Source organism: Loxodonta africana, chromosome 14 (genome assembly GCF_030014295.1).
Source record: "Loxodonta africana isolate mLoxAfr1 chromosome 14, mLoxAfr1.hap2, whole genome shotgun sequence".
NCBI classification, from domain to species: domain Eukaryota; kingdom Metazoa; phylum Chordata; class Mammalia; order Proboscidea; family Elephantidae; genus Loxodonta; species Loxodonta africana.
Window position 1 is genome coordinate 12,384,139 of NC_087355.1, and position 25,913 is coordinate 12,410,051.

The following is a 25,913-nucleotide window of genomic DNA, read 5'->3' on the forward strand; positions in this document are numbered from 1 at the left end:
TCCCAATTACTCTCCCCCTAATGAGACAGCCCACTCTCTCCCTCCACTCTCTCTTTTCGTGTCCTTTTCACCAGCTTCTAACCCCCTCCACCCTCTCATCTCCCCTCCAGGCTGGAGATGCCAACATAGTCTCAAGTGGCCACCTGATCCAAGAAGCTCACCCCTCACCAGCATCCCTCTCCGACCCACTGTCCAGTCCAATCCATGTCTGAAGAGTTGGCTTCAGGAATGGTTCCTGTCCTGGGCCAACAGAAGGTCTGGGGGCCATGACCACTGGGGTCCTTCCAGTCTCAGTCAGACCATTAAGTCCGGTCTTATGAGAATTTGGGGTCTGCATCCCACTGCTCTCCTGCTCCCTCAGGGGTTCTTTGTTGTGTTCCCTGTCAGAGCAGTCATCGGTTGTAGCCGGGCACCATCTAGTTCTTTTGGTCTCAGGATAATGTAGCCGCTGGATCATGTGGCCCTTTCTGTCCCTTGGGCTCGTAATCACCTTGTGTCCTCGGTGTTCTTCATTCTTCTTTGATCCAGGTGGGTTGAGACCAATTGATGCATCTTAGATGGCTGCTTGCTAGCGTTTAAGACCCCACACGCCACTCTTCAAAGTGTGATGCAGAGTGTTTTGTTAATAGATTTTATTCTGCCAATTGACTTAGATGTCCCCTGAAACCATGGTCCCCAGACCCCTGCCCCTGCTACGCTGGCTTTCCAAGCATTCAGTTTATTCAGGAAACTTCTTTGCTTTTGGTTCAGTCCAATTGTGCTGACCTCCCCTGTATTGTGTGCTGTCTTTCCCTTCACCTAAAGTAGTTCTTATCTACTATGTAATTACTGAATACTCCTCTCCCACCCTCCCTCCCTCCCCACTCTAGTAACCACAAAAGAATGTTTTCTTCTCAGTTTAAACTATTTCTCAAGTTCTTATAATAGTGGTCTTATACAATATTTGTCCTGTTGTAACTGACTAATTTCACTCAGCATAATGCCTTCCAGGTTCCTCCATATTATGAAATGTTTCACAGATTCCTCACTGTTCTTTATTAACGCATAGTATTCCATTGTGTGAATATACCATAATTTATTTATCCATTCATCCATTAATGGGCACCTTCGTTGCTTCCATGTTTTTGCTATTGTAAACAGTGCTGCAGTGAACATGGGTGTGCATATATCTGTTCGTGTAAAGGCTCTTATTTCTCTGGGATATATTCCAAGGAGTGGGATTGCTGGATGGTATGGTAGTTCTATTTCTAGCTTTTTAAGAAAGCGCCAAATCAATTTCCAAAGTGGTTGTACCATTGGACATTCCCACCAGCAGTGTAGAAGTATTCCAATTTCTCCACAGCCTCTCCAACATTTATTATTTTGTGTTTTTTGGATTAAGGCCAGCCTTGTTTTTTTCTTGTTGTTGTTGTTGGAGTGAGATGAAATCTCATTGAAGTTTTGATCTGCTTTTCTCTAATGGCTTATGATCGTGAACATTTCTTCACATATCTGTTAGGTACCTGAATGTCTTCTTTAGTGAAGTGTCTATTCATATCTTTTGCCTATTTTTAATGGGGTTATTTGTCTTTTTGCAGTTGAGTTTTTGCAGTATTATGTAGATTTTAGAGATCAGGCGCTGATCAGAAATGTCATAGCTAAAAACTTTTTCCCAGTCTGTAGGTAGTCTTTTTACTCTTTTGGTGAAGTCTTTGGATGAGCATAGGTGTTTGATTTTTAGGAACTCCCATTTACCTAGTTTTTCTTCTACGTTCTTTATAATGTTTCTATACTGTATATGCCATGTATTAGGGCTCCTAACATTGTCCCTATTTTTTCATCCATGATCTTTATCATTTTAGATTTGATATTTAGGTCTTTGATCCATTTTGAGTTAGTTTTTGTGCATGGAGTGAGGTATGGGTCTTGTTTCACTTTTTTGCAGATGGATATCCAGTTATGTCAGCACCATTTGTTAAAAAGACTGTCTTTTCCCCATTTAACTGTTTGGGGGCCTTTGTCAAATATCAACTGCTCATATGCGAATGGATTTATGTCTGGATTCTCAATTCTGTTCCATTGGTCTATGTGCCTGTTGTTGTACCAGTACCAGGCTGTTTTGACTACTGTGGCGGTATAATAGGTTCTAAAATCAGGTAAAGTAAGGCCTACTACTTTGTTCTTCTTTTTCAATAATGCCTTATTTATCCGGGGCCTCTTTCCCTTCCATATGAAATTGGTGATTTGTTTCTCCATTTCATTAAAGAATGTCTTTAGGATTTGGATCGGAATTGCTTTAAATGTATAGATCGCTTTTGGTAGAATAGACATTTTTATAATGTTAAGTCTTCCTATCCATGAGCAAGGTATGTTCTTCCACTTATGTAAGTCTCTTTTGGTTTCTTGCAGAAGTGTACTGTAGTTTTCTTTGCACAAGTCTTTTACATCTCTGGTAAGATTTATTCCTAAGTATTTTATCTTCTTGGGGGCTACTGTAAATGGCATTGATTTGGTGATTTCCTCTTCGATGTTCTTTTTGTGTAGAGGAATCCAAGTGCTTTTTGTATGTTTATCTTGTATCCCGATACTCTGCTGAACTCTTCTATTAGTTTCAGTAGTTTTCTGGAGGATTCCTTAGGGTTTTCTGTGTATAAGATCATGCCATCTGCAAATAGAGATACTTTGACTTCTTCCTTGCCAATCTCCATGCCCTTTATTTCTTTATCTAGCCTAATGGCTCTGGCTACGACTTCCAGAACAATGTTGAATAAGAGTGGTGCTGAAGGGCATCCTTGTCTGGTTCCCGATCTCAGTGGGAATGTTTTCAGGCTCTCTTCATTTAGGGTGATGCTGGCTGTTGGCTTTGTATAAATGCCCTTTATTATGTTGAGGCATTTTCCTTCTATTCCTATTTTGCTGAGAGTTTTTATCATGAATGAGTGTTGAACTTTGTCAAATGCCTTTTCTGCATCAATTGATAAAATCATGTGATTCTTGTCTTTTGTTTTATTTATGTGGTGGATTACATTAATTGTTTTTCTAATGTTGAACCATCCCTGCATACCTGGTATGAATCCCACTTGGTCATGGTGAATTATTTTTTTGATATGTTGTTGAATTCTGTTGGCTAGAGTTTTGTTGAGGACTTTTGCATCTAAGTTCATGAGGGATATAGGTCTATAGTTTTCTTGTGGTGTAGGTTTACCTGGTTTTGGTATCAGGGATATGGTGGCTTCACAGAATGAATTTGGTAATATTCCATCCTTTTCTATGCTCTGAAATACCTTTAGTAGTAGTGGTGTTAACTCTTCTCTGAAAGTTTGGTAGAACTCTGCAGTGAAGCCCTCTGGATGAGGGCTTTTTTTTTGTTGGGAGTTTTTTGATTACCTTTTCAATCTCTTCTTTTGTTATGGGTCTATTTAGTTGTTCTACCTGTTTGTGTTAGTTAGGTAGGTAGTGTGTTTCTAGGAATTCATCCATTTCTTCTAGGTTTTCAAATGTGAGTATAGTTTTTCATAGTAATCTGATATGATTCTTTTAATTTCAGTTGGGTCTGTTGTAATATCGCCCATCTCATTTCTTATTTGGGTTGCTTGCTTCCTCTCCTGTTTTTCTTTTGTCAGTTTGGCCAATGGTTTATCAATTTTGTTGAGTTTTTCAAAAAACCAGGTTTTGGTCTTGTTAATTCTTTCAATTGTTTTTCTTTTTTCTATTTAGTTCAGCTCTACTTTTTATTATTTGTTTTCTTCTGGTGCCTGTAGGTTTCTTTTGTTGCTCTCTTTCTATTTGTTCAAGCTGTAGGGATAGTTGTTTGATTTTGGCCCTTTCTTCTTTTTGGATGTGTGCATCTATTGATATAAATTGGCCTCTGAGCATTGCTTTTGCTGTGTCCCAAAAGTTTTGATAGGAAGTGTTTTCGTTCTCATTGGATTCTATGAATTTCTTTAGTCCATCCCTAATGTCTTCTATAATCCAGTCTTTTTTGAGCAGGGTATTGTTCGGTTTCCAAGTGTTTGATTTCTTTTCCCTGCTTTTTCTGTTATTGATTTCCACTTTTATGGCCTTATAGTTAGAGAGGATGCTTTGTAATATTTCAGTGTTTTGGATTCTGCTAAGGCTTGCTCTATGACCTAATATGTGGTCTATTCTAGAAAAGAAAGTATAGTTGGTGGCTGTTGGGTGAAGTGTTCTGTATGTGTCTAAGAGGTCAAGTTGGTTGATTGTGGCATTTAGATCTTCCGTGTCTTTATTGAGCTTCTTTCTGGATGTCCTGTCCTTCACCAAAAGTGGTCTGTTGAAGTCTCCTACTATTTTTGTGGTGCTGTCTATCTCACTTTTCAATGCTGATAGAGTTTCTTTTATGTATCTTGCAGCCCTGTCATTGGGTGCATAAATATTTAGTATGGTTATATCTTCTTCGTGTATTGTCCCTTTAATCATTATATAGTGTCCTTCCTTATCCTTTCTGATGGATTTAACTTTAAAGTCTATTTTGTCAGAAATTAATATTGCCACTCCTGCTCTTTTTTGATTGTTGTTTGCTTGATATATATTTTTCCATCCTTTGAGTTTTAGTTTGTTTGTGTCTCTAAGTCTAAGGTGTGTCTCTTGTAGGCAGCATATAGACGGATCTTGTTTTTCAATCCATTCTGCCACTCTCTGTCACTTTATTGGTGCATTTAGTCCATTGACATTCAGGGTAATTATGGATAGGTATGAATTTAGTGCTATCATCTTGATGTCTCTTTTTGTGTGTTGACAGCTTCTTTTTCCCACTTGATTTTATGTGCTGAGTAGATTTTCTTTATATATTGTCCTTTCCTCGTATTTGTTGTTGTGGATTTTGTTTCTGCTGAGTCTGTAGTTTTCCCTTGTATTTTATTTTGATGACTAGGATGGTTTGTCTCCTTTGTGGTTACTTTATTATTTACCCTTATTTTTCTAAATTTGTAACTAACTTTTATTTCTTTGTATCACCGTATCTTCCTCTCCATATGGAAGGTGCATGATTACTTTCATAATCCCTCTTTATTATATTAATGTTGTCTTCTTTTATGTGGTAACATCACTGTTACCCTGTGTTGCGTTTTTTTTTTTTACAGGGTTTTGTTTTTCTTTTTTTGGATTTCCCTGTCTGGGTTGACTTCTGGTTGCTCTGCCCAGTGTTCTAGTCTTGGGTCAATACCTGATATTATTGATTTTCTAACCAAAGAACTCCCTTTATTATTTCTTGTTGTTTTGGTTTGGTTTTTACAAATTCTCTCAACTTGTGTTTATCTGGAAATGTCCTAATTTCACCTACATATTTAAGAGACAATTTTGATGGATATATGATTCTTGGCAGGCAATTTTTTCTCTTCAATTTTTTAAATATGTCTTCCCACTGCCTTCTTGCCTGCATGGTTTCTGCCGAGTAGTCCGAGCTTATTCTTATTGGCTCTCCCTTGTAGGTGCCTTTTCTTTTATCCCTCGCTGCTCTTAACTTTTGTATTCTGCATCTAGTAATTCCAGGAATGCACTGTCATCTAAAAGATCCCTGGATTCTTTGTTTTGACAGCCTGTTGAGGTGATCATGGCCTGTTTCTTTATGTGACTTGATATTGACTGTTGTCTCCAAGCCATCTACAAGTGATTGTATTAGTTTATGCTTGCTTACTGTGTCGTAGCTGCTTGCTTTGTTTTGTTTTGGTATACCCCTATGGGTTGCTTGAGTGAGCTGCCTTGATTATTTTCGCTTTTGGAGCTCTGATGTCCTGTCCCCAGCTGGCTAGAGCTGTTATCAGGTGAATCAGTCTAGGAGTCCATTCAGTTTTCTTGTATGAATTCAGCTGAGGTTTCCAGGTAGCTGATCATCAAGTGTGTGGTACAGGCTCTGTCCTACAGTCTTAGAGGGGCGGGGGTGATTGGCATATATACCCATATCTGATTGCAGCAGGGGGTCACGCTCTGAACAAGGCAGAGGGCTGACAACTGACCCCCAAGTGTCTCCAAGGAAAATGCGTCTCTGTTCCCTAGAGCGTGTTGGTGGGTGGGCTCTGCAGAGGGACCGTGGGCACCCAAAGATTTTGTTGTAAGGACTGGGAGGTACCAGTTATCCCTGGGTCCCTGTCGCAGGTGGCCGGGTGACCCAAGTGGAGCCACGAGGCCTTAGGTCCCTTTTGTGGGTAGGTGAGGACCTTGTTTAAGAGGCAAAGCAATGTCAAAAGTCAAACACCCACCTCTCCACCACACCTCTGAAATGGTTGGAGTTTGCCAACAAGGGCCTATTCTCCCGAAAAAGGCCCACACAGGTCCATGCAGAAGGGAAAGGTGCTCAAGGCCCATGGACGGTTTATGCCTGGACAGGAGCCACTTCTATCCTGAGCTCCCCCAGTTAATGGAGCTAGCAAATTATCTTTTCCCCCCAGTTGCAAATTTTTTCCTTCCCCAAGGCCGGGAGGATGGCTCCAGGTGCTCACCAGGGTCTATCTCAGGCCTAGGGATTCAGCCGCTGAAGCCGGCTTGGGGGTGGGAGTGGGCACAGTAAAATATACGCAAGTACTTAGCTTTTGCCGAGAGTGCCCTTCTCCTCAGGTTCCAGAGGTGTGAGTGGGCTGTGTGGCTGGATGCTTCTCCCTGAGAAAACTGTGGCCAAACACTAGGACCAGTCCGCCACTGCCGCTGCCGCTGCCGCCGCAGCCATTCCAGGAATGGTGCCTGAGGGCTCCCTGCGATTCAGGTCCGGCAACTCCTCTCCACTTCTGAATGGCCTCTTCCTTCCCCTGCCCCTCAGTTCGTTGTCTAAGGTTGCCTTTGACGCTCAGGGCTCCCAGCTTGTCACAAATATACTCGTTTCACTTGTTTTTTCGGGTCTTTGTTGTAAAGAGGGCTCGATGGAAGGATCTGTCTATTCCGCCATCTTGGCTCCGCCTCTCAGGATTTTTTTTTTTTTAATCATAACGGTGAGACCGTGATGAGAATGCTGGGCAAACTGCCCTTTAAGTCTCACTCACTAGGACTGGGGTGTCACTGCTCCCTCTGAGGGCTATGAGTCCACCTTCCTCAGCACATGGTGGCCCTAGAAACATTGTCCTTCTCTGAGGAAGCAGACCTTTACAGAAATGGTAGTTTGACAGTAAAAAGAAAAAGTCTTCTCCTGCTTGATCTATTTCTGGAAAGTTTCCAAATGCGAGACATTTTCCAAACCTGTATCTTGTTTCCAGGCTCAGCAAGAAAGACTTGGTGATGGGGGGGGCTTTCCCAGACTCAGGGGCTGTGCGTTGCACATCATGGTTGCAGATAGACACCCAGCCATTTCTGCCAAACCTCGGCTGCTACATCATAACTTTCAGTATGCACAGAGCACCTGATGTACAATGTTGTTTCTGTTAGCTGCTGTCCAGTCAGCTCTGACTCACAGCGAACCCATGCACAATACAACATGACATTGCCCAGTCCTGCATCCTGAAAATCCCCTGGCTTGTTATGGCCACGGTGCCAATCCATCTCTCCGAGAGTCCACCTTGTCGTCGAGGGCCTCCACTTCACCAAACATGACGTCCTTCTCTAGCAACTGATCCTTCCTAATAATGTGTCCAAAACAAGTAAGTCGGACAACATTCTGTTGTGATCTGTAAGGTTTTCATTGGCTAACTTTCTGAAGTAAATCATCAGGGCTTCATTCCAAATCTATCTTAGTATGGTAGTTCTGCTAAAACCTGTCCACCATGGATGACCCTGCTGGTATTTGAAATAGTGGTGCCATAACTTCCAGCATCATAGCTGCATGGAAGCCGGCACAGGACAACAAACTGAGAGACAAGTGGTGGATAAGAGAGACAAAACCAAAACCAAACCCATGCCGTCCAGTTGATCCCTACTTATAGTGACTCTATAGGACTGAGTAGAACTGTCCCATGGGGTTTTCAAGGCTGTAAATCTTTACAGAAGCGGACTACCACACCTTGCTCCTGCAGAGCAGCTGGTGGATTCCAACCGCTGATCTTTTGGTTAACAGCCAAGCTGCTTAACCACTGTGCTACCAGGGCTCCAATAAGAGAGATAAACCAAAATCAAACCCATTGCCCTGGAGTCAATTCCCACTCATAGTGACCCTATAGGGCAGAGTAGAACTGCCCCATAGCATTTCCAAGGAGTAGCTGGTGGATTCAAACTGGAGACCTTTTGGTTAGCAGCCAAGTGCTTAACCACTGCACCGCCACCAGGGCTGGGATAAGAGAGGTGGTGTTCTCAAGCGGGGTTTTATTCTCAGTGCATCACCACCTCCACAGCAAAGTGAATAGAATACCGCCATATCCACACCAAGATTTGTATGGAACTCTAAGCAGCCTAAGGAGCGGTGAGCAACAGGAAGTGTAACACGCATTCCACTGCTGCAGGGAAAATCCCTCCAGGGTGTTGTGTTCGAGAGCCATTGTATCTGAGACGTCAAGACCACCAGAGGCTGCCTCCTGAGAACCATTAGGACTGTCAATCCCCAATTTGAGATTAATGCTGATAGGCAAGAACCTGCCAAGGAGGTTTCTACCACATCCAACAATACAATTAATCAGCCCTCCTTCCAGCCTTGGCAATTATTTCAGCAAAGGAAGCAATTAAGAAAAAGTCTGTTTCACAGAGGACTTTAAACCACACCGGCAGCATCCGTGGTTCAAAAATACCAATATTGTTCTATTTATCCAGCTACCTTTCAAAAAGGGAACAATTAAACGGAGTTTATGGCTTGTTTTTCCTCTTTTTTTAACAATCCTATCATCTATTTTTCTTTTCTCAAACAAGGCTTTTTTTCTACCTAACATGAAAAACGAGCAGTGTTATTATTTCCAGGTGGTAAACGTAGCAAAAAACAGATATGAGAAGAAAAATGTCTGTTGTGTAAATTAGGCGAAATGTATGCATACATGCATATGCATGTATGAATTATGAAAACAGAACTATAAATATCACACATTAGTGCCAGCATGAAGCAAAAGGTAGCACAATTTCATAGACTCAAAATCCTAATTAGCATAAAAGCCATAACATTGTAATCATATAATTATTAATTAACGCAAAGACAGAGACGCCAGATGTGTTGAATGGGCTTGATAATTAATTAAAAAACTACAGGTGTTTAAAATTCACAGATTACAAATGAAGCATATACTTACTTAAAAAAAACAAAAACCATGATCTGTAGGTAAATCTCAGTGTATTCAGGTACAGCAATAACATATCATTAATGTAATCATCTGTGAATGTACATTAAACTAAAACCCAAACCCATTGCCATCGAGTCCACGTCGACTCACAGCAACCCCACAGGACAGAGTAGAACTGCCTCATGCAGTTTCCAAGGAGCACCTAGTGGACTCAAACTGCCAACCTTTTGGTTAGCAGCCATAGCTCTTAACCACTACACCACCAGGTTACATTACTCTTTCACAAATAATTAATATGTGGACCATCCTTAACATAAAATGTTTTCATTGCTTGAGTCCTTTGTATCCTTTGGGAGGTTGTTTGCACAGGGACATCCCCAATTATATGCTATGGAGTGCATCCATTTCCAAAACAGACAAACCAGCATGAAGGAAGAGATGGCTAGTGAATGGACAACCAAAAAATAAACACAGATAAGAGAAGGGGAGTCTGACATTTAAAAAGAAACACAAAAGTTATCTTGCAAATTAGAGGCTCACTAGCTTCTCACTGTCTGTCCTGCCCTGTACTCTGCAGTAAAGGAGAGCTTCATTCACATCATTGCCTTCTAATGGAAATGGTTTCTTTAGATCCAGTATCAGGAAACTGGGCATTTTTGTCTGGTTTCTTCCAACAGCATTAAGTGGCACAAACAAGCTAGTTTATGGAAGGAAATCAGATTTGACCATGGTTGTTTTCCTTCCAGTTTTACACTATCTCAATTCTTTTAATTACACCTGAGAAGGATTGCTGATCCTCTCCACACTTAACCTTTCTTTAGAAATTCATTTGATAAGACCCCGGTCAACTCCTAAATGAATGAGAAAAGGAAGTTAAAAAAATGCAGAACAAATCTGCCACATCACCTTTCAACATAAAAAAGATTTCCAACACGACGAAACTCCCAGCTTCAGCGACACACATTCCCCATCAATACACACCCTCAAGAGTAACCACTATTCTGATCTTCATCAGCACAAATCAGTCCTGCCTTTCTTAAATCTCCAGAGAAAGGGAATCATATAGACTATATCCTGTGAGGTCTGACCTCCTTCACTCAACATCATGTCTGGGAGATTCAGCCATGCCCTTGTGTGCCATCAGCAGTTCATTCCTCACCATTGCTATGCCATCGATGGACATTTGGACCACTTGCAGGTTTTGGCTTAAAAACTGCTAAGGACATTCTTGTACAGGTCTTTGGGTGGGCATATATCCAGGAGTGGGACCACTAGGTCATAAGGCATATGCATATCTAGCTCCAATGGGAATACGAAACTTTTTTTCCAAAATAAGTGTACAATTTCACACTCCCACTAGCAATATAAAAGGCATTTTGATGAACGTGCAGTGGCTTTCTATTATTTTGTGTTTTCTTAGTTGTTCTGCAGATGGGTGCCTCAAAAGGCAGCTCTTAGGTTCACTCATCCATTTGCTAAAAGACTATTAAGTTGTTATTGTGAGCCAGACACTTCGGTAGCAGTGCAGATTATAGTCCCTGATTCCATTGGTTTATACCCTGGAAAGTGAGTCAGAAAATTTATTATAATAAAAAGTAATAAATGTCCTCCCCACCCAAATAAAGAGGTAAAACACTGTGAAAGAATTGGGTACTTGGAAACACACAGGAGTGTTATGTTGCCCAGACTTCAGGTGTATGGATGATTTCCAAGAGGAGGTGATGTCTCTGTTGAAACCTAAGTAGTTTTTATAAATAAAATAAATAAACACAGGTGATCACTTGTTTTGTTGAAGCTATTAGTTCCCACAGGTAACCAGAATGAGAAGCAGTTAATTGTAGGAATAGGGGAAGGAAAGGAGGGATGAGGGCGAAATACCATATATCATGAAGAGGGAACAGGGTGTCTGAAGACCCACAGGTTAGAGAGAACAGTTTATTTAAGGAATGGAAAGAAGGTCGGTGTGGCTAGAGCAAAAATTGAGCCAGGAGAGGAAGTTAGAAGCAGGGTCAGTAAAGATCTTTTTAAGCTATATCAAGTTAATCTTTTATCTTTGGGCAATGGGACACCATTGAAGTGTTTTAAGCAACTTAGTGGCATCAACACACTTGGGCTTAAGAAATACTAGTCTGGTTATAATAAGGAAAATAAATTGGAGTAGATCAAGAGAAGATGCCAGGAATTGAGTTTAGAGGTCACTGCAGTTGTCTCAGAGAGAAATGAGGGTTGGCTGGTCTACGATAATGGCAATTGTAATGGAGAGAAATGGAAGGATTTTTTTTATCTTAATTTTTATCTTCAAGAAGTAATACTTAATAAAAAGTAATAAATTAAATACTAGTGCTATCATCACTGAAATAAAAACATAAAAAGTTTTTCAACATAGTTAAATCTCTCTTGTTTACCGTTCTCTGATCACTTCTCTCAGGCCATCTTCAGAGATTGGCCACTTTTCTGCATTTAGTATTTATTATATTTATGCATTTCTTTAAAATTTTACTACGTGTGTGTATTTTAAGAAATACAGAGTATTATCCTACTTTGGTGAGTAATGTCTGGGGTCTTAAAAGCTTGTGATTGGCCATCTAAAATACTCCACTGATCCTACCCCACCTGGAAGCAAGGGAGAATGAAGAAAACCAAAGACACATGGGAAAGAATAGTCCAAAGGACTAATGGATCACAACTACCACAGTGTCCACCAGACTGAGTCTAGCACAACTAAATGGTGCCTGGCTACCACCAGTGACTGCTCTGACAGGGATCACAATAGATGATCCTGAACAGAGCTGGAGAAAAATGTAGAACAAAATTCTAACTCACAAAAAGAGACCAGACTTACTGGTCTGATAGAGACTGGAGAAATCCCAAGACTATGGCCCTTAGACACCCTTTTACTTCAGAACTGAAGCCACTCCTTTCAGCCAAAGATTAGACAGGCCTATGCAAAAAAAATGAGACTGAATGGACACACCAGCCCGGAGGCAAGGATGAGAAGGCAGGAGGGGGCAGGAAAGCTGGTAATGGGGAAACCAATGTAAAGAAGGGGAGACTGTCAACACATTGTGGTGTTGGCAACTAATATCACAAAACCATATGTGTATTAATTGTTTAATGAGGAACTGATTTGCTCTGTAAACTTTCATCTAAAGCACAATAAAAAAAAGAAATAGAGCATTGTTGTGCAAATTTTTAAACTTTATATAACTGATGTCATACAATATGAATTTTTGTTATATTTATATTCTGTCTTCACCTACTAGAGTGCTAGCTCTACCAGAGAAGGGGTTTTTTGTCTGTTTTGTTCATGGATTTACTGCAGACCTCAGAACATAGTAGGCACATAATGAATATTTGTTAATTAAATGTCTACTTATTAATCTTTTCTAACATCTTCGGTCTTGACGTATTATCCTTTTAAACTTCTTAAGCTGGATGTTTAGCTCATTAATTTTTACCCTTTCTACTTCTCTCCTTTTAAGCATTTAACGCTATGAATTTTTTTTTCTGAATATCACTTTATGTCCATTTCATAAATTCAGAAATGTAGTATTTTTATTATAACTAATCTGTAAGTACTCCTTGCCACTAAAATAAATTTGCTCTATGTACTTTGGCTATATGTGAATGAACTATTAATTGTTTGAAAATCAGTTGCCAATTCTTACAAGAATCAGTCATTTTCAAAATTATTATTATTACTTATCCTTCCATTCCTTCTATATTTCTTGCCTGGCATTCTTCAGTAAAATAGATGCTTACCTCCTCAACTTGGTTATATTGATAAATAATTCTTATTAGAAAGAAAAGATAAATGCTTAATTCTTTTTTGTTTAATTACTTATTTTTCAAATAAGATGTTATATTAATACCTGTTTTAAACATTAACAGTTGAGTTTTTCTGCCCTTCTTGTTTTAGTAGTATTCTGGAATCAGATTTTCATTGATTCTGTGTGTTTTGGTCTATCTCATTCTTTGATGCTCAAATTATCACAACTTTGGCCAATGATAGACCCTTCATGCTAGCTCCTACGTCATTTGAACAGACAGGACTCCGTTGATTTTGAAAATTTTCTTGCTTTCTGGCACAAAAATACATTCCACATTCTCCTTGTTCCTTCCTTACACCACCCCTGGATTTGGCCTTTCTCCAATAAAGAGCTCTGGATCTTCTAATGTGAAATGGAATTAGATTTGTTTTATATATTGATGCTATTTTGTTATGTATACAGAGGTTTCACAGTTATATTCTTTTATTATTATGCAGTGATCCGCCTTAGGTTTTTGCTTTAAAGTTCACATTGTCTTATATTAATAAAATTATATCACCTTTCTTTTGTCTAATATTTATTATGCCCTTTTTGCCATTTACTTTCGGTATTTCTATGTCCACATTTTAAGTAAGTCTCATAAATAACACATAGTTGAAATTTTTATTGGATGGATTTAGTCTATACATATTTATGGAGATTGCTATGTATCTGCCATTGCTCCTACCACCTAACTTTCTGTTTCCTGTCGGTCATGCTTTTTCAACTGTTTTTTTCTTAATCATCGTCGTGATTAAGATTTTCTTGATTTATTCTCTGCTACTTCTTTTTTTACTTTAAATTTATACTTCATTCTAGTTTATTCTATTAGAAACTTACCCTAAACTTTTAGCAGACACGTTTAAAATTTAAAAATAATTATTGGTATCCACCACCCAAACAATACCAAATAATTAGGGATTATTTTTATTTTTTCATGTAATTATTGTTTATGTGAATTTACCCACCTTCTAGGATATTCTCTCATTCCTGCAACACATTTCAGAAATCCCTTGAATAAAGGAGAGCCTTGGTGGCTCAGGGTTAAGAGATACAGCTGCTAACCAAAAGATCAGCAGTTTGAGTCCACCACCCACTCCTTGGAAACTCTACAGGGCAATTCTACTCTGTCCTATAGAGTTGCTATGAGTCAGAATCAACTTGAAGGCAATGAGTTTTGTTTTTGAGTGATAAATGTCTTAAGTTTTGTTTGTCTGAAAATGCCTTTGCTTTGAACTTCATTTTTATATAAAAGTTTAACGAGGTATACAGTGTCTAAGTTGAGTAGGTCCTTGCTTCCATTGTTGTTGCTGAGAACTCTGCTGTTAATCTAACATTCTTTTATAGGAAAGCTTTTCTCTCGGCTTGCATTTAAGATCTTCTGCTAGTCTTTCATGTGTTATAGATTTACTACCATGTTTCTAGAGGTGAGTGTTTTTTAAAATCTTGCCTCGGGTTTCTTTACGGTTCCTAAATCTGAGGATCTCTGTCATCCGTTGAATTTCAGCAACCCTCAGGAATTTTCTCTTTGAATATTTCCTTCTACCCATTCTCTTTATTCTCTCCTGTAAACTCTAATTGGATATATATTAAACCTTTTCATTGTATACTGCATGCCTCTTAACCTTTTTTATTTTCCATGTATTTATCTCTCTGTGCTAAATTCTGGGTAATTTCTTAAACATGTCTTCCAGTTCACTAATCATTTCTTGAACTGTGTTTAATCTGCTGTTTAGCTAATGTATTGATCTCTTGTTTCAACTATTAAGTTTTTAGAATCTAGAGGTTTATTTTTAGATTTTCTTATCCTTAGTGACTTTTCATCACAGTTTTTATTTTTTGAAATATTTTTGTTTTTAAAAGTATATATATTCTTTATTTGATAATTCTGAAACCTGAGGTTACTTGTTCTTAAATTCTGCCGTTTAAATTTTTTGTTGGTTCGTTTTTCCTTTGACTTATTCATAGAGGCTTATTTCTCCCCAGGATATGGCAAAATTTTCATTATGAAATCATATTTATTTAATCCTAATCTTTAGGAAACCGAAGGGACCTAGTTTTAAGATAGGTTGCCTCAGAGAAGATTGTTTGTATCTTCCACAAATTGGTCTAGGAGGATGCTTGAACCCTTTCATAATGCCCTTTTTTATAGTTTCCTCTCAGGGAATGTTGCCTTTTACCACCATCTTATCTTGATTAGGATTTCCCAAGAAGAATAAAGAAAACCAGGAAAATACACATTTATGGGAAAGAAAGACAGTAGTTTGAGAAGGAGTGAGGGGTCAGTGGTGTCAAAACTGCTGAAAGATCAAGAATGATAAATACCAAAAAATTGGTGTCAGATGTATTGATATTTGTGAACTTGGCCAGAATAGCTATGAAGCATATTATTTTGCTAAAAGCCAATGTACTAAAATCTCAATTTATCAATGATAAATTTTCATGTTTACTTTTTAAAGTGTTTAATGATCTTACACTATTTTGTGTGAGAAGGGATAGTTTTAATAGTTTTCAAGGATTTCTGGGAACTTTTAATTAATTGATGTATATTTCACATTTATATGGTAGGCAGAATAATAAGCCCCTAAAACTTGTAAATATATTACTTTACATGGCAAAAGAGACTTTGCAGATGTGATTAAATTAAGGATTTTGAGATGAAGAGAATATCCTGGATCTGAGTGGGCCCAATATAATCACGGATCTTTGAGAGTGAGGCAGGAAGGCCAGAGTCAGAGAAAGAGATGTAATAATGGAATCAAAGGGTCAAAGAGAGAAAACAAGGTTTGAAGATGCTAGACACCTGACTTAAACTATGGAAGGAGGGAACAAGAGCCAAAGAATGCAGGTGGCCTCTGGAAGCTAAAAAGAACAAGGAAACAAATTTTCCTCTGGAGCCTCCAGAAGGAATGTGGCCCTGCCTTGATTTTAGGATATCTGATCTTCAGAACTGTAAGATAATAAGTTTGAGTTGTTTTAACTGACTAAGTTTGTCATAATTTATTACAGCAACAATAGGAAACATACAATTCATGTCAGTTTATTAAGTAATATTTAAGGTATACTCAGCCCAACTCCCTTCAGATAAAGGGCTTCAAACAATTCCTTAAATCAATCCTCTTAATATCATCACTGTCATCAAATAGAGATTTCTCCTCTCTTGGCATCTATCTTTACTCCTTTTGTTCCCCTTTTCTTGGCTCTAACCTTTTCAAGTCTTCTATCTTTTCCACTAAAATTTATGTTCCATGAGGGCAGGGATGAGATCTCTTATGTTAACTCTTGAATCCCAATACCTAGTTTGTACTAGAAGCTCCACAAATATTGGTTGGTTGGATGGATGGATGGATGGATGGATGGATGGATGGATGGATGGATGGATGGATGGATGGATGATGGATGATGGATGGATGGTGGATGGATGATGGATGGATAAGACATGAGTGCTTCCTGACATGGTCCAGTCTAGAGAACTAAGGTCCAGAGTGAAGAAATAGGCTTGTTTAATTTTACCTCTGCCTCTGGCCTATAATCAATGGCAGAGAATTGAAAATCTCCAGAAATACCTAGCCGTAAAGCTAAAAAACAGGAAATCAAAATGATCAGTGTCCATCCTACAGGCTTTAAAAAAGTCTTGTGTACTCAACACCAATGACACAGACCTAAATGACTATGACCGGGCTCATGGCTCATAGGAAGGATTCTTTGAGAAATAGACAGCAAATGACAGATGCTTCATAATGGAAGCTTGATTACCTTTTAAGTCTGTCTGTAAGAGGTGCTTTTAAAGTAGGAAAATAGCATATAATAGTTGATATGTTTGAACTGGTTCTAAGTCTTCTCACTTCAGGCTCTACACACTTAACACATGCTATCCCAAGCAAAGTATCTGTTTTTTATTAAATATATCTCACAATATTCTCTGATATATTTAAAGTCTGGTTGAAGAGAAAATAATTAGAAATGTAAGAAAGTTGATCTCAATCCATATTCTGAAATGAACAAGCATTTGAAAAGAAGTTGCGACTGACTTGAATTCTATTACATAAATGAAAACCCAAAGCTAACTCTCTAAAATTGAGCAAAATATAGTTTCTCAAGTACATGTGGACTAGCTTATGATAAAAAAAAAAAGTGAAATGACAAAGACAGTAGATTGGTAATAAAAGTGGATTCAATCACATTTGTGCCACAACTAAGGGGAAAATTTTTAAAAATTGATCTTTATTATTAGTAGTTGAGATTCCATTTGTAGAAATAGAGAGGATTATCTAAAGTTAAAGTAAACATACCAAACAAACTGATTATTAAAAGAACAAAGAAGAATAAGAGCTAGACTAACTCCTTGATTTATGAGAAATTACGTGGTGGTATAATACAAAGAGGAAAACCTGGTGGCCTAGTGGCTAAGTGCTGTGGCTGCTAACCAAAAGGTCAGCAGGTTGAATACACCAGGTGATCCTCAGAGACCCTGTGGGGCAGTTCAACCTTGTCCTATAGGGTCGCTATGAGTCAGAATCAACTTGATGTCAACAGCTTTGGTTTTTTTGGTTTTATAATACAAAGAAGTAGATACTGAATTTTTTTGAGGATGTAAGCTGATGCCAGTACTGTAGCTATACTTGGTATGAATAGAATGTGGGCAGCCATGCCCACACAATTAACAAGATTTCAAAAAATTTGGGAAATCCTTTTTTTTTTTTTAATTCCAATATTCTAAAAAATGGGAACAAGTTTGGAGTTCACATTAATAAAATGAAAAACTTTTAAACATCTAATACATGAATAAATATTAAGGGAAAGCAGATATTCTGGAATAATTTTCTTTAAATTCACAACTCCTTGAGAGTGAGAAGATGCAGCTAAAATCTGAGTCTCTGTGTGTTGTCTCTTGTTCTCCTCATCTACCTTTGCAAGTCACTGTCATATGTCTTTCACTACCTTAACTCCCTGACTTCATGGAAAGACAATCTGCACATCAAATATTCTTTTATCAGTCCTCTCAATTCCTTATAATCCAGTTTTTCCCTCTTACTTCTCTCTTGGAATTTGGTTTTGTAAGGTTTCTATTACCCCACTAATGAATAAACTCTGTGTCTTTTTTAGGAGACTCAGAGTTTATGAAATTACCAACTTCCTTGAAATTCTCTCTTCTGTTGGCCCTGACACTCTCTCTAGGCTGCCCTTGTACCTCCCAAATCTTCTTACTTTATTTAGTTTTTTTATTTCTTTTCTGTCCCCTTAATCTCTTTTTCCTTGCTCTACAAACTCTCTGGGAATCACATACAATTGCATAAGTCTGAATATCATTGTTTGCATCTTTTGCATTCTAAAATCATGGCAAAGATATCAATTGTCAAATTTCTTAACCAAGGTGTGCTTAAATCATCCCACAATACCCTTTCCGAGAAGTAAAAATGACCCTTGTGCTATTCCAAATTATTTTTAAGATTACTCTGTTGACTTATGGTTTAACCTATGTTTCTCAAAACTATATACTTTGATAAGCTCCAACAAAATAAGTAATCATTTGTGTTTATTTATTTACAAAAATCATTGTTGTAGTTATCTGTGTTGCATTTCCTCTGATAAGTCATGTATAGAAAATTGAGCCATGTGTTACAGTTTTTAAAAGTGTTTGAGACCCAGCTACTGAAGGGCATAGAAATCAGACACAGACATAAGATAAAATTTTACAACAAATTAAAATAAGAAGTTTGAAATTTAAATGCAATTTGATGCTATTGATGTTCTCATTCAAAGTTCAATATGGTCATTGAGAAGAATGGTTACGTTTATAAATATATTCTAGTGTCAACAAGTTGAGCAAGAACTACATTGAGAGATTCTATGAGTGTAACAGATATGTATCAGTAGTTCATAAAGTCACCTTTGTTTTATTGTATAACATACGTTTGAGTCAAAGCCATATGGGAAGAAAAGTCCTGCAGTAAGAAAGGACACTGTGTAAGAATGCTTAAAGAATAGAAATTTGCTATGAGTTTTGAGATCATGCTGGTTCATTCTAATGAGTTCTATTAAGATGAGAAATAATAGTTTTTCTGTAGTGATCAATACTAACTGTAAGAGATTAAATCCAATGGCCAGGAAAAGGAGGAATCAGTGTGCCTCTCTGAAGTTTGCCTGCAGCTAAATTACTTTGTGTTAAACTGAATGTGCTAGCTAAAGCAATTATTTTTCTATAATATTTTCCCTTCAGAGGGCAGCTGTAAAAGCAACCCAACAGCCAAAAAAAAAAAAAAAAAGATGTAAAATATTTTATTATCAATAAAGTGCTGTAACTGTGAAGGTAACTGAATGATACATATAGCAAATCAGCAACCAAAAACACATGAAAAAATGTGAAATACTTTATTATCAGTACAATTTAAGGCATTCTCTGTAATTGTACTATGAATTCCCTGAGCTGAGAAAAATTTTCAAATGTATTTTTATATTGCGCTTTGCCTACTAACATGAACTGGGAATATTACGAATCATGCGGCACACTTACCATACACAGCCGAGCATAGAGGGAGCATTTCACCATTGTCCTTGCTCAGGGAGATCTTACAATGGTTACTTTCAGTCCGAGCCACATCACACTTCAGGGGCTTTCCACTTTACACCAGCTTCCCCTATTTTTCAGAGCTCTGAGCTCAATTTCAGGCACTTACGAGTGAAATGAGGATCACTTCAAGGGAAGTGAGATCTCACAGGGGGGTATCATTTGAGCTGCGCAGTCAGTGGCAGCCTTTGGGCTTCTCCGTAAAGGCCCCCTACGGTGTCCTCTCCAACATGCTCCCTGGCACTGGTGACTCAGAGCTTGCTCAGAGTGGAAGCTGGGAAATCAGTAATGATGACTCTGCTTCTGGGTCCATAGCTTCCCTGTAGGTCCAGTCTCCTGCAGGTCCAAGGGCCCCTTGTCCTCTCTACATTAGCATACCTCCTCCTTCCTGCTCCAGACAGCAGTTGTAATTTTTACTTAATTCGGGAGTTGAGATTCTGGTGGCTTCTCACCCTTTCTCTTCAATGTGTTGTTTGTGACAAAACATTATGATCTTCATCCACATAGTTGGCACTCGAGAAATACTAAAGGGCTCCTCTTGAGGCCTAAAAACCTTGCCTTTCAAGACTGTTGTCTCTGCTAGGAGCTCTGAAAGCATATTTTGGTATGGAAAACCAAAGGTTGCCTTCTTTGTTCTTTTGATTAGCTATGGTGGTCTTTTCTGGAAATAACTGAGGAGGAAGGGACTAGGTCCCTTAGCTGGGGAAGGACTTCAGGGTACAAGGAATTGAAAGGGGTTGAGAGAAAGAACATATCAAGTAATGGGAGAGAGTATGGTGTTAAAGCTAAAATTACAGACTACATGGGATTGAATCCTGGCTCGAACTATAACTAACTGTGCTAGCTTAAACCACTGCCGTTGAGTCAATTCGTGCTAGCTTAAAAAAGTTAGGCAAGTTTAATTTACCACTCTGAGGCTTACTTTGCTATGACTGCTCTAACAAATTACCAAAAACTTGGTGACTTAACAGAAATTTACTCCCTCACAGTTCCGAAGGTTAGAGTTCAAAATCTGTTTTGTTGTCGTTATTGTTAGGTGCCGTCCAGTCAGTTCCAACTCATAGTGATCCTGTGTACAACAGAATGAAACTCTGCCCAGTCCTTCACCATCCTCGCAATTGTTGCTATGTTTGATCCCATTGCTGCAGCCACTGTGTCAATCCATCTCTTTGAGGGGCTTCCTCTTTTTCACTGACCCTCTGCTTTACCAAGGATGATGTCCTTCTCCAGGGACTGGTCCCTCCTGATAACATGCCCAAAATACGTGCGATGAAGTCTCACCATCCTCACTTCTAAGGAGCATTCTGGCTGTACTTCCTCCAAGACAGATCTGTTCATTCTTCTGGCCGTCCATGGTATTTTCAATATTCTTCAACAGCACCATAATTCAAAGGCATCAATTCTTCTTCATTCTTTCGAGCAAGGAAGAAAATCCATTTTACTGGGCTGAAATCAAAGTGTTGGAAGCCTGTAGTCCCTGTGGAGGATCTAGGAAGGAATCCTTCCTTGCCTCTTTCAGCCTCTGGTGGCTGCCAGCATTCCAATCTCTACTTCTTTGGTCACACTGCCTTCTGTTCTTCTGTGTGTCAAGTCTCCCCCTGTCTCTCTGGTAAGAATATATGTGATTGCATTTAAGGCCCACCCATACAATCCAGGATAATCTCCCATCTCAAGATCCTTAATTTAGTCACATCCGCAAAGTTGTTTTTTTTTTTTTTTACCTTATAAGATAAAATTCACAGGTTCCAGGGATTAGGGCATGGATATTTTGGGGGACCATTATTCAGCCTCTCACATCCTCTGTAAAAGGAGGTTGATAATAGTACCTACATGAACATTAAAGGACAGAATACATGAAAAGCACTTAGAACAATGTCTAGCATGTGTACAGCACTCAACAAGTGTTAGCTCGTGATGGTGGTGGTGGTGGCAGCGGAGGTGGCAGTGGCAGCGGAGGTGATGATGCAGCAGTAAGAAAATGCAGAAAATAAGTTTCAAAACGGACGAAATTCTTTTTAAAATGAGCATATGTAGGGGGGGGTCTCATCTCTGAATTTTTGATGTGTATGCTAACTTTAAGATATTAATATTATTTAAAATATTGTACCTCCAAGTTGAATAATTATAACCCAATGGTTTAGGCATATGATTCATACAGCCACTTTTGCATTTATTTATCATTCCTTTTCATTTGAAATTGAAATTATTTCAATTTGATTCATCTTGAACTCATCTTCAATTTCATCCGTCTTGAACTCTTCCTAAGATCAAAGTCAAAGACGCTATGTGGTATAATCATCTCCTTTTGCTCTTGTCCCCCTTCCTGCCTAGGACACAGATTTAATGACATTCAACATCTCTGTCCACCGGTCATGGTGGAGGGAACATGGGCCTGGCTGTGTCCGAAGAGTGCTGCCCCCGTCAGCCCACGGGATGATGGACGACTACACGTACGTCTCTGTCACAGGCTGCATGGTCGACTTCCAGTACCTGGAGGTCATCCACAGCGCCGTCCAAATACTACTCTCTGTAAGTGTCCTTCTTGGGTCATTGTCTGACCAGGACTCCCCTTAATCAACATTTTATATGTAAGTTTTCCCTCCACACCCTTTTAAACGATGCAGTCAGCAGCAGTTATGGTATTGTTTGTCATATTTAATGGCAGGTTATATCTTTTTCTTCATGACACCCAGATACTTCGTTTTCAGAACAGGTACTTGCTGTAGATACAATCCACACCGTTTAATGGAATAGTGTCACCATTCCCCTAGAAGTGATGCATTGCCCATTAACTACCTCAGGCTGGACTACAAAAGCACTTCTTCTTCTACAAATAGGTTCTTCTGCTAACGCACGTTAGTTACAGAGAAAGATGAAAACTCACACCCAGTGACTTGCTCAATCAGAATGGCTTGCTTAGTCTAATAAATTTCAAATTCTAAATACTTATCCCTTTAAAAACAAATCCCTACAGACAGTCTTAGCCATTTTAGTGCCTAAAAACTTGATGTTAGGATAAAGTATCATTTGGAAAAGTAATGAAGGGAAATATGGCTTGATTGAACCACAGAAAGTTTATGTGCTAGCAGTTTCTTGAAGTTAATGTCTTTCCAACAGAGTGTCCCATCCACAGTTTTGAATGATATTTATTTAAGATGTATAACATCATTAAGGATGTTGTTCTTTTAAGAACCAACAAACACTTGGCACTTTGGATCAATATACAGTGAAGCTGTTCTCAACCATACTTTTCACACAAACCAACCAATTCAGTTCATCTGCCCAACTGGTTATAGTTAGAATAAAGAGGTACAGGGTCAATAATAAACAAACAAACAAATAAATAAATAACAAAAATATAGGAGGGGCATGTCAGTGAAGAAAGTGCCTTAGAATTATTTCTAGACAGAACATTGAGAAATTCTTACTATCACTTACTATACAGGTAGTCCCTAACTTACAATGGGGTTTTGTTTGGACAACTTCCATAGTAAGTTAGTCCTTTTTTTGTTATTATTGCCTTTTATTATCAGTATCTTTATAAATTTGGTCTTTATTTATCTCTGGGGGTTGGAGACATTACATATAAACTTACAGATATATTTTAATACATATATACATAAAAAAGTACACAAGCCATAAAAATTTACTCCGACAGTCAAGAAGAATTGAAGGGCATTGACATTGTCAGTCGTGGTAATACTCTACTTGTGAGAGGTTCTGGATCATCTGAACTACCCCTGGGAATGGGGACAGCGTTTCCAGTCAGAAAATTAGTGAGAGTTGCCTGTACGGTCCTTGTCTTTTTTTCTTCACATATTTTGTGGTAGCATCTCACTGCTTTCTGAGTCTGCCTGTTGACTTTTGCAAAGCGATCAGTGTTTGGGTCCATGTTCTTAGGCAACTGAAGCCCCTGATTTAGTTTAGAAAAAACTCTAGCTAATCATTTTTCTATAAAATAAGATCATGCTACAGGCCTGGCCTACAATGAAATTGGTGTCAATGTTGTAACAATGAAGTTGGAGTACTCATGGCTATCTGGCATGTGTGCAGTCCAATTGTCATGTGCCATCAGAGTTGAACGTTGCCCAACTTTCAATCCATTACAACTCCCGACACTGACTTCACTGTAGACCGGGTAGCAGTGCTTTGAATAGTAAATCATGAAATTGAACATCTGTGAGTGACATCTGAGAATGATAACATCAGCAAATTATGTACTGTGACACTGTATGTAGTACATATTACTAACAATAAGATGTACAGAAAAAAGGACAATTTTAAGTGCAGTTTATCGTAACTTGAATAAGTCATAAATTGAGGATTACCTGTATACATTATTCCCTGCTGTGTAACAAACCACTCCTAAACGTATCATTTTATTGCTTAGAGTTCTGCAGGTCAGGAATTTGGGCAGGGATCAGCTGGATAGCTCTCAACCATATGACATTGGCTAAGGTCATTCATGTGAACCATTCAGCTGGGTGTTCTACTGGGGCTGGAACATCCAAGAAGACCTCACTCACAAGCCTATCTACGTGTGGCTTCTCTTTCTCCAGTACACTTGACAGGTAGCTGAGTTCCAGAAGGTGAAACCCTATATGCAAGCATTTATCAAGCCTCTACTTGAGTGACATTTCCTTTTGTCCCATTGGCTAAAGCAAGTCACATGACCAGGTCTGGAATCAATGTGGGAGAGAGTATAGGGCAGTGAGAATTCTAGGAGGCATGGTTCATTTGGGACTGCTAATGTAATGGTCTTACCTCATTTACACTATCTATTATTGTTCTTTAACCTGCATGTCTAAAGCTTTCAAATAGAGTTTCTAGAGTATATTTTAATTTACAGTGTTGTATTTATGATGGTAAAACAATTTTCTAGAAAGACTAAAGATAAGAATGATTTTTAAAAAGTCAAAGATCTTTTAGTGCTCCAATCAAAAGAGAGGCAAATTTGACACTGATTCAAAAAAGGGGGGTGTACCTCAATGCCAAGGAATTTTTCATCTGTTAAAGGTGTAACAGGGAACCTGATCATTCTTGCTTTCTATAATTGTTTTTACAGATAAAAGTATGATATACTTTAATTTGTCCATATATGTTTATCAGTCTTTTCTTATCTCTGGTCTTCTTTTAGTCTCCTAGCACTTGTGTATAAAATTGTGCCAAAAATATATACGTTTAAATCTTTGTATTAAAAAGTATAGAGAGGCATATTTTAAAACATTTCAGTCTCTTTTAAGGCATCAAAGTACTCTATTTTCATATACTAGACTGTAATGGTTCTTACTAATTTTGTTTTAATATTGAAAGCTTTTTTCTAGAATCTTTCATATGCGAATCTATCTTCCACCTTATTAAAAAAATTTTTTTTTTTGGTGCGTTGACAAACCATTTATGAAATAGTGGCATGATATCCAAATGCTTCTAATGCAGCAAAATGCCAGGGAATCAAAAAGCCATTTCCCAATAGTAACTCCAATCCACACAAATACTGAGGTGAAAGTATTTATGTGATAAGGAGCTGAACTGTCTCATTAAAAACTTGCCCTAAAGGAAAATATTAAAGAAGTGTCTATGTTGCCCCCAAAAGTACTCATCACTTATAAATGAATTCCTTGACATATTATTTTAGTGAACATTCAGAGCCATCCATATGCAAACAAGGTCCTGACTATACTGTTCAGCCTTCGGCAATAAAAGGATTAGTGGCTGCTCTCTGTCTTTCCTTATGGAATATACCTGAAAGACAAGATTTCCAGTATTTATCTTTCTATGTTAAAAGAAAATATATCCTGAAATTGTTTCACAACTATCAAAGTATGAATTATTGGTGTGGTTGATTTTATATGGGTTTCTTGGATTTTTGGCTTATTTCATGTGAGTATATTTACCATTATTAGACTTTATTTTAATCTGATAAGAGAATCCGTCTTGTATGTATTGCCTTTGATATGCTGAGATGTCACCTTATCACTGAGGAACAGGGGTGATGGTCGCATTACTTTACGGCCTGTATGGCACTTTTTTTTTATGGCACAGGCACCAGCCAGCCAGACAGAGGGCGTTGAGATGGGGCAGGGTCCTGGAGGCCCTGCTGCACAAGGGGTTACCCCTGTAATTACTAGATGGCACAGAAATATCTGAAAGGACCCAGGAGAGGGACTGAAGTGGCTAGGATGGTGGAGGGAGGCTCCTTGGTGCTTCAGGGCCGCAGCTCTCTATCAAATGAAAGCATTTGAATAAACTACTGATTTGAATGAATGAGTGGATACAACTCTACTGGTTAATACTGCCTGAATAATTGCCCTGTACATGGGCAAAGCTTGGAACTGGAAGAAACTAAACCCCTGTTGTAAGCATTCTATAGAAACTCTACAAGCTTTACAGAAATGAAAAAAATAACAGAAATCCAAG

The 25,913-nt window shown here is 38.4% G+C and overlaps 1 protein-coding gene across 1 annotated transcript in view; it reads left to right on the top strand.

Annotated features, from left to right (window-relative positions):
• NKAIN3 (sodium/potassium transporting ATPase interacting 3) overlaps positions 1-25,913 on the top strand; it is a 403,169-nt gene that overhangs the window by 209,481 nt on the left and 167,775 nt on the right. The window contains exon 5 of the mRNA XM_064268301.1: positions 21,828-22,025. Within this exon, the coding sequence (XP_064124371.1) occupies positions 21,828-22,025 (198 nt within the window). The remainder of the gene's footprint in view (positions 1-21,827; positions 22,026-25,913) is intronic.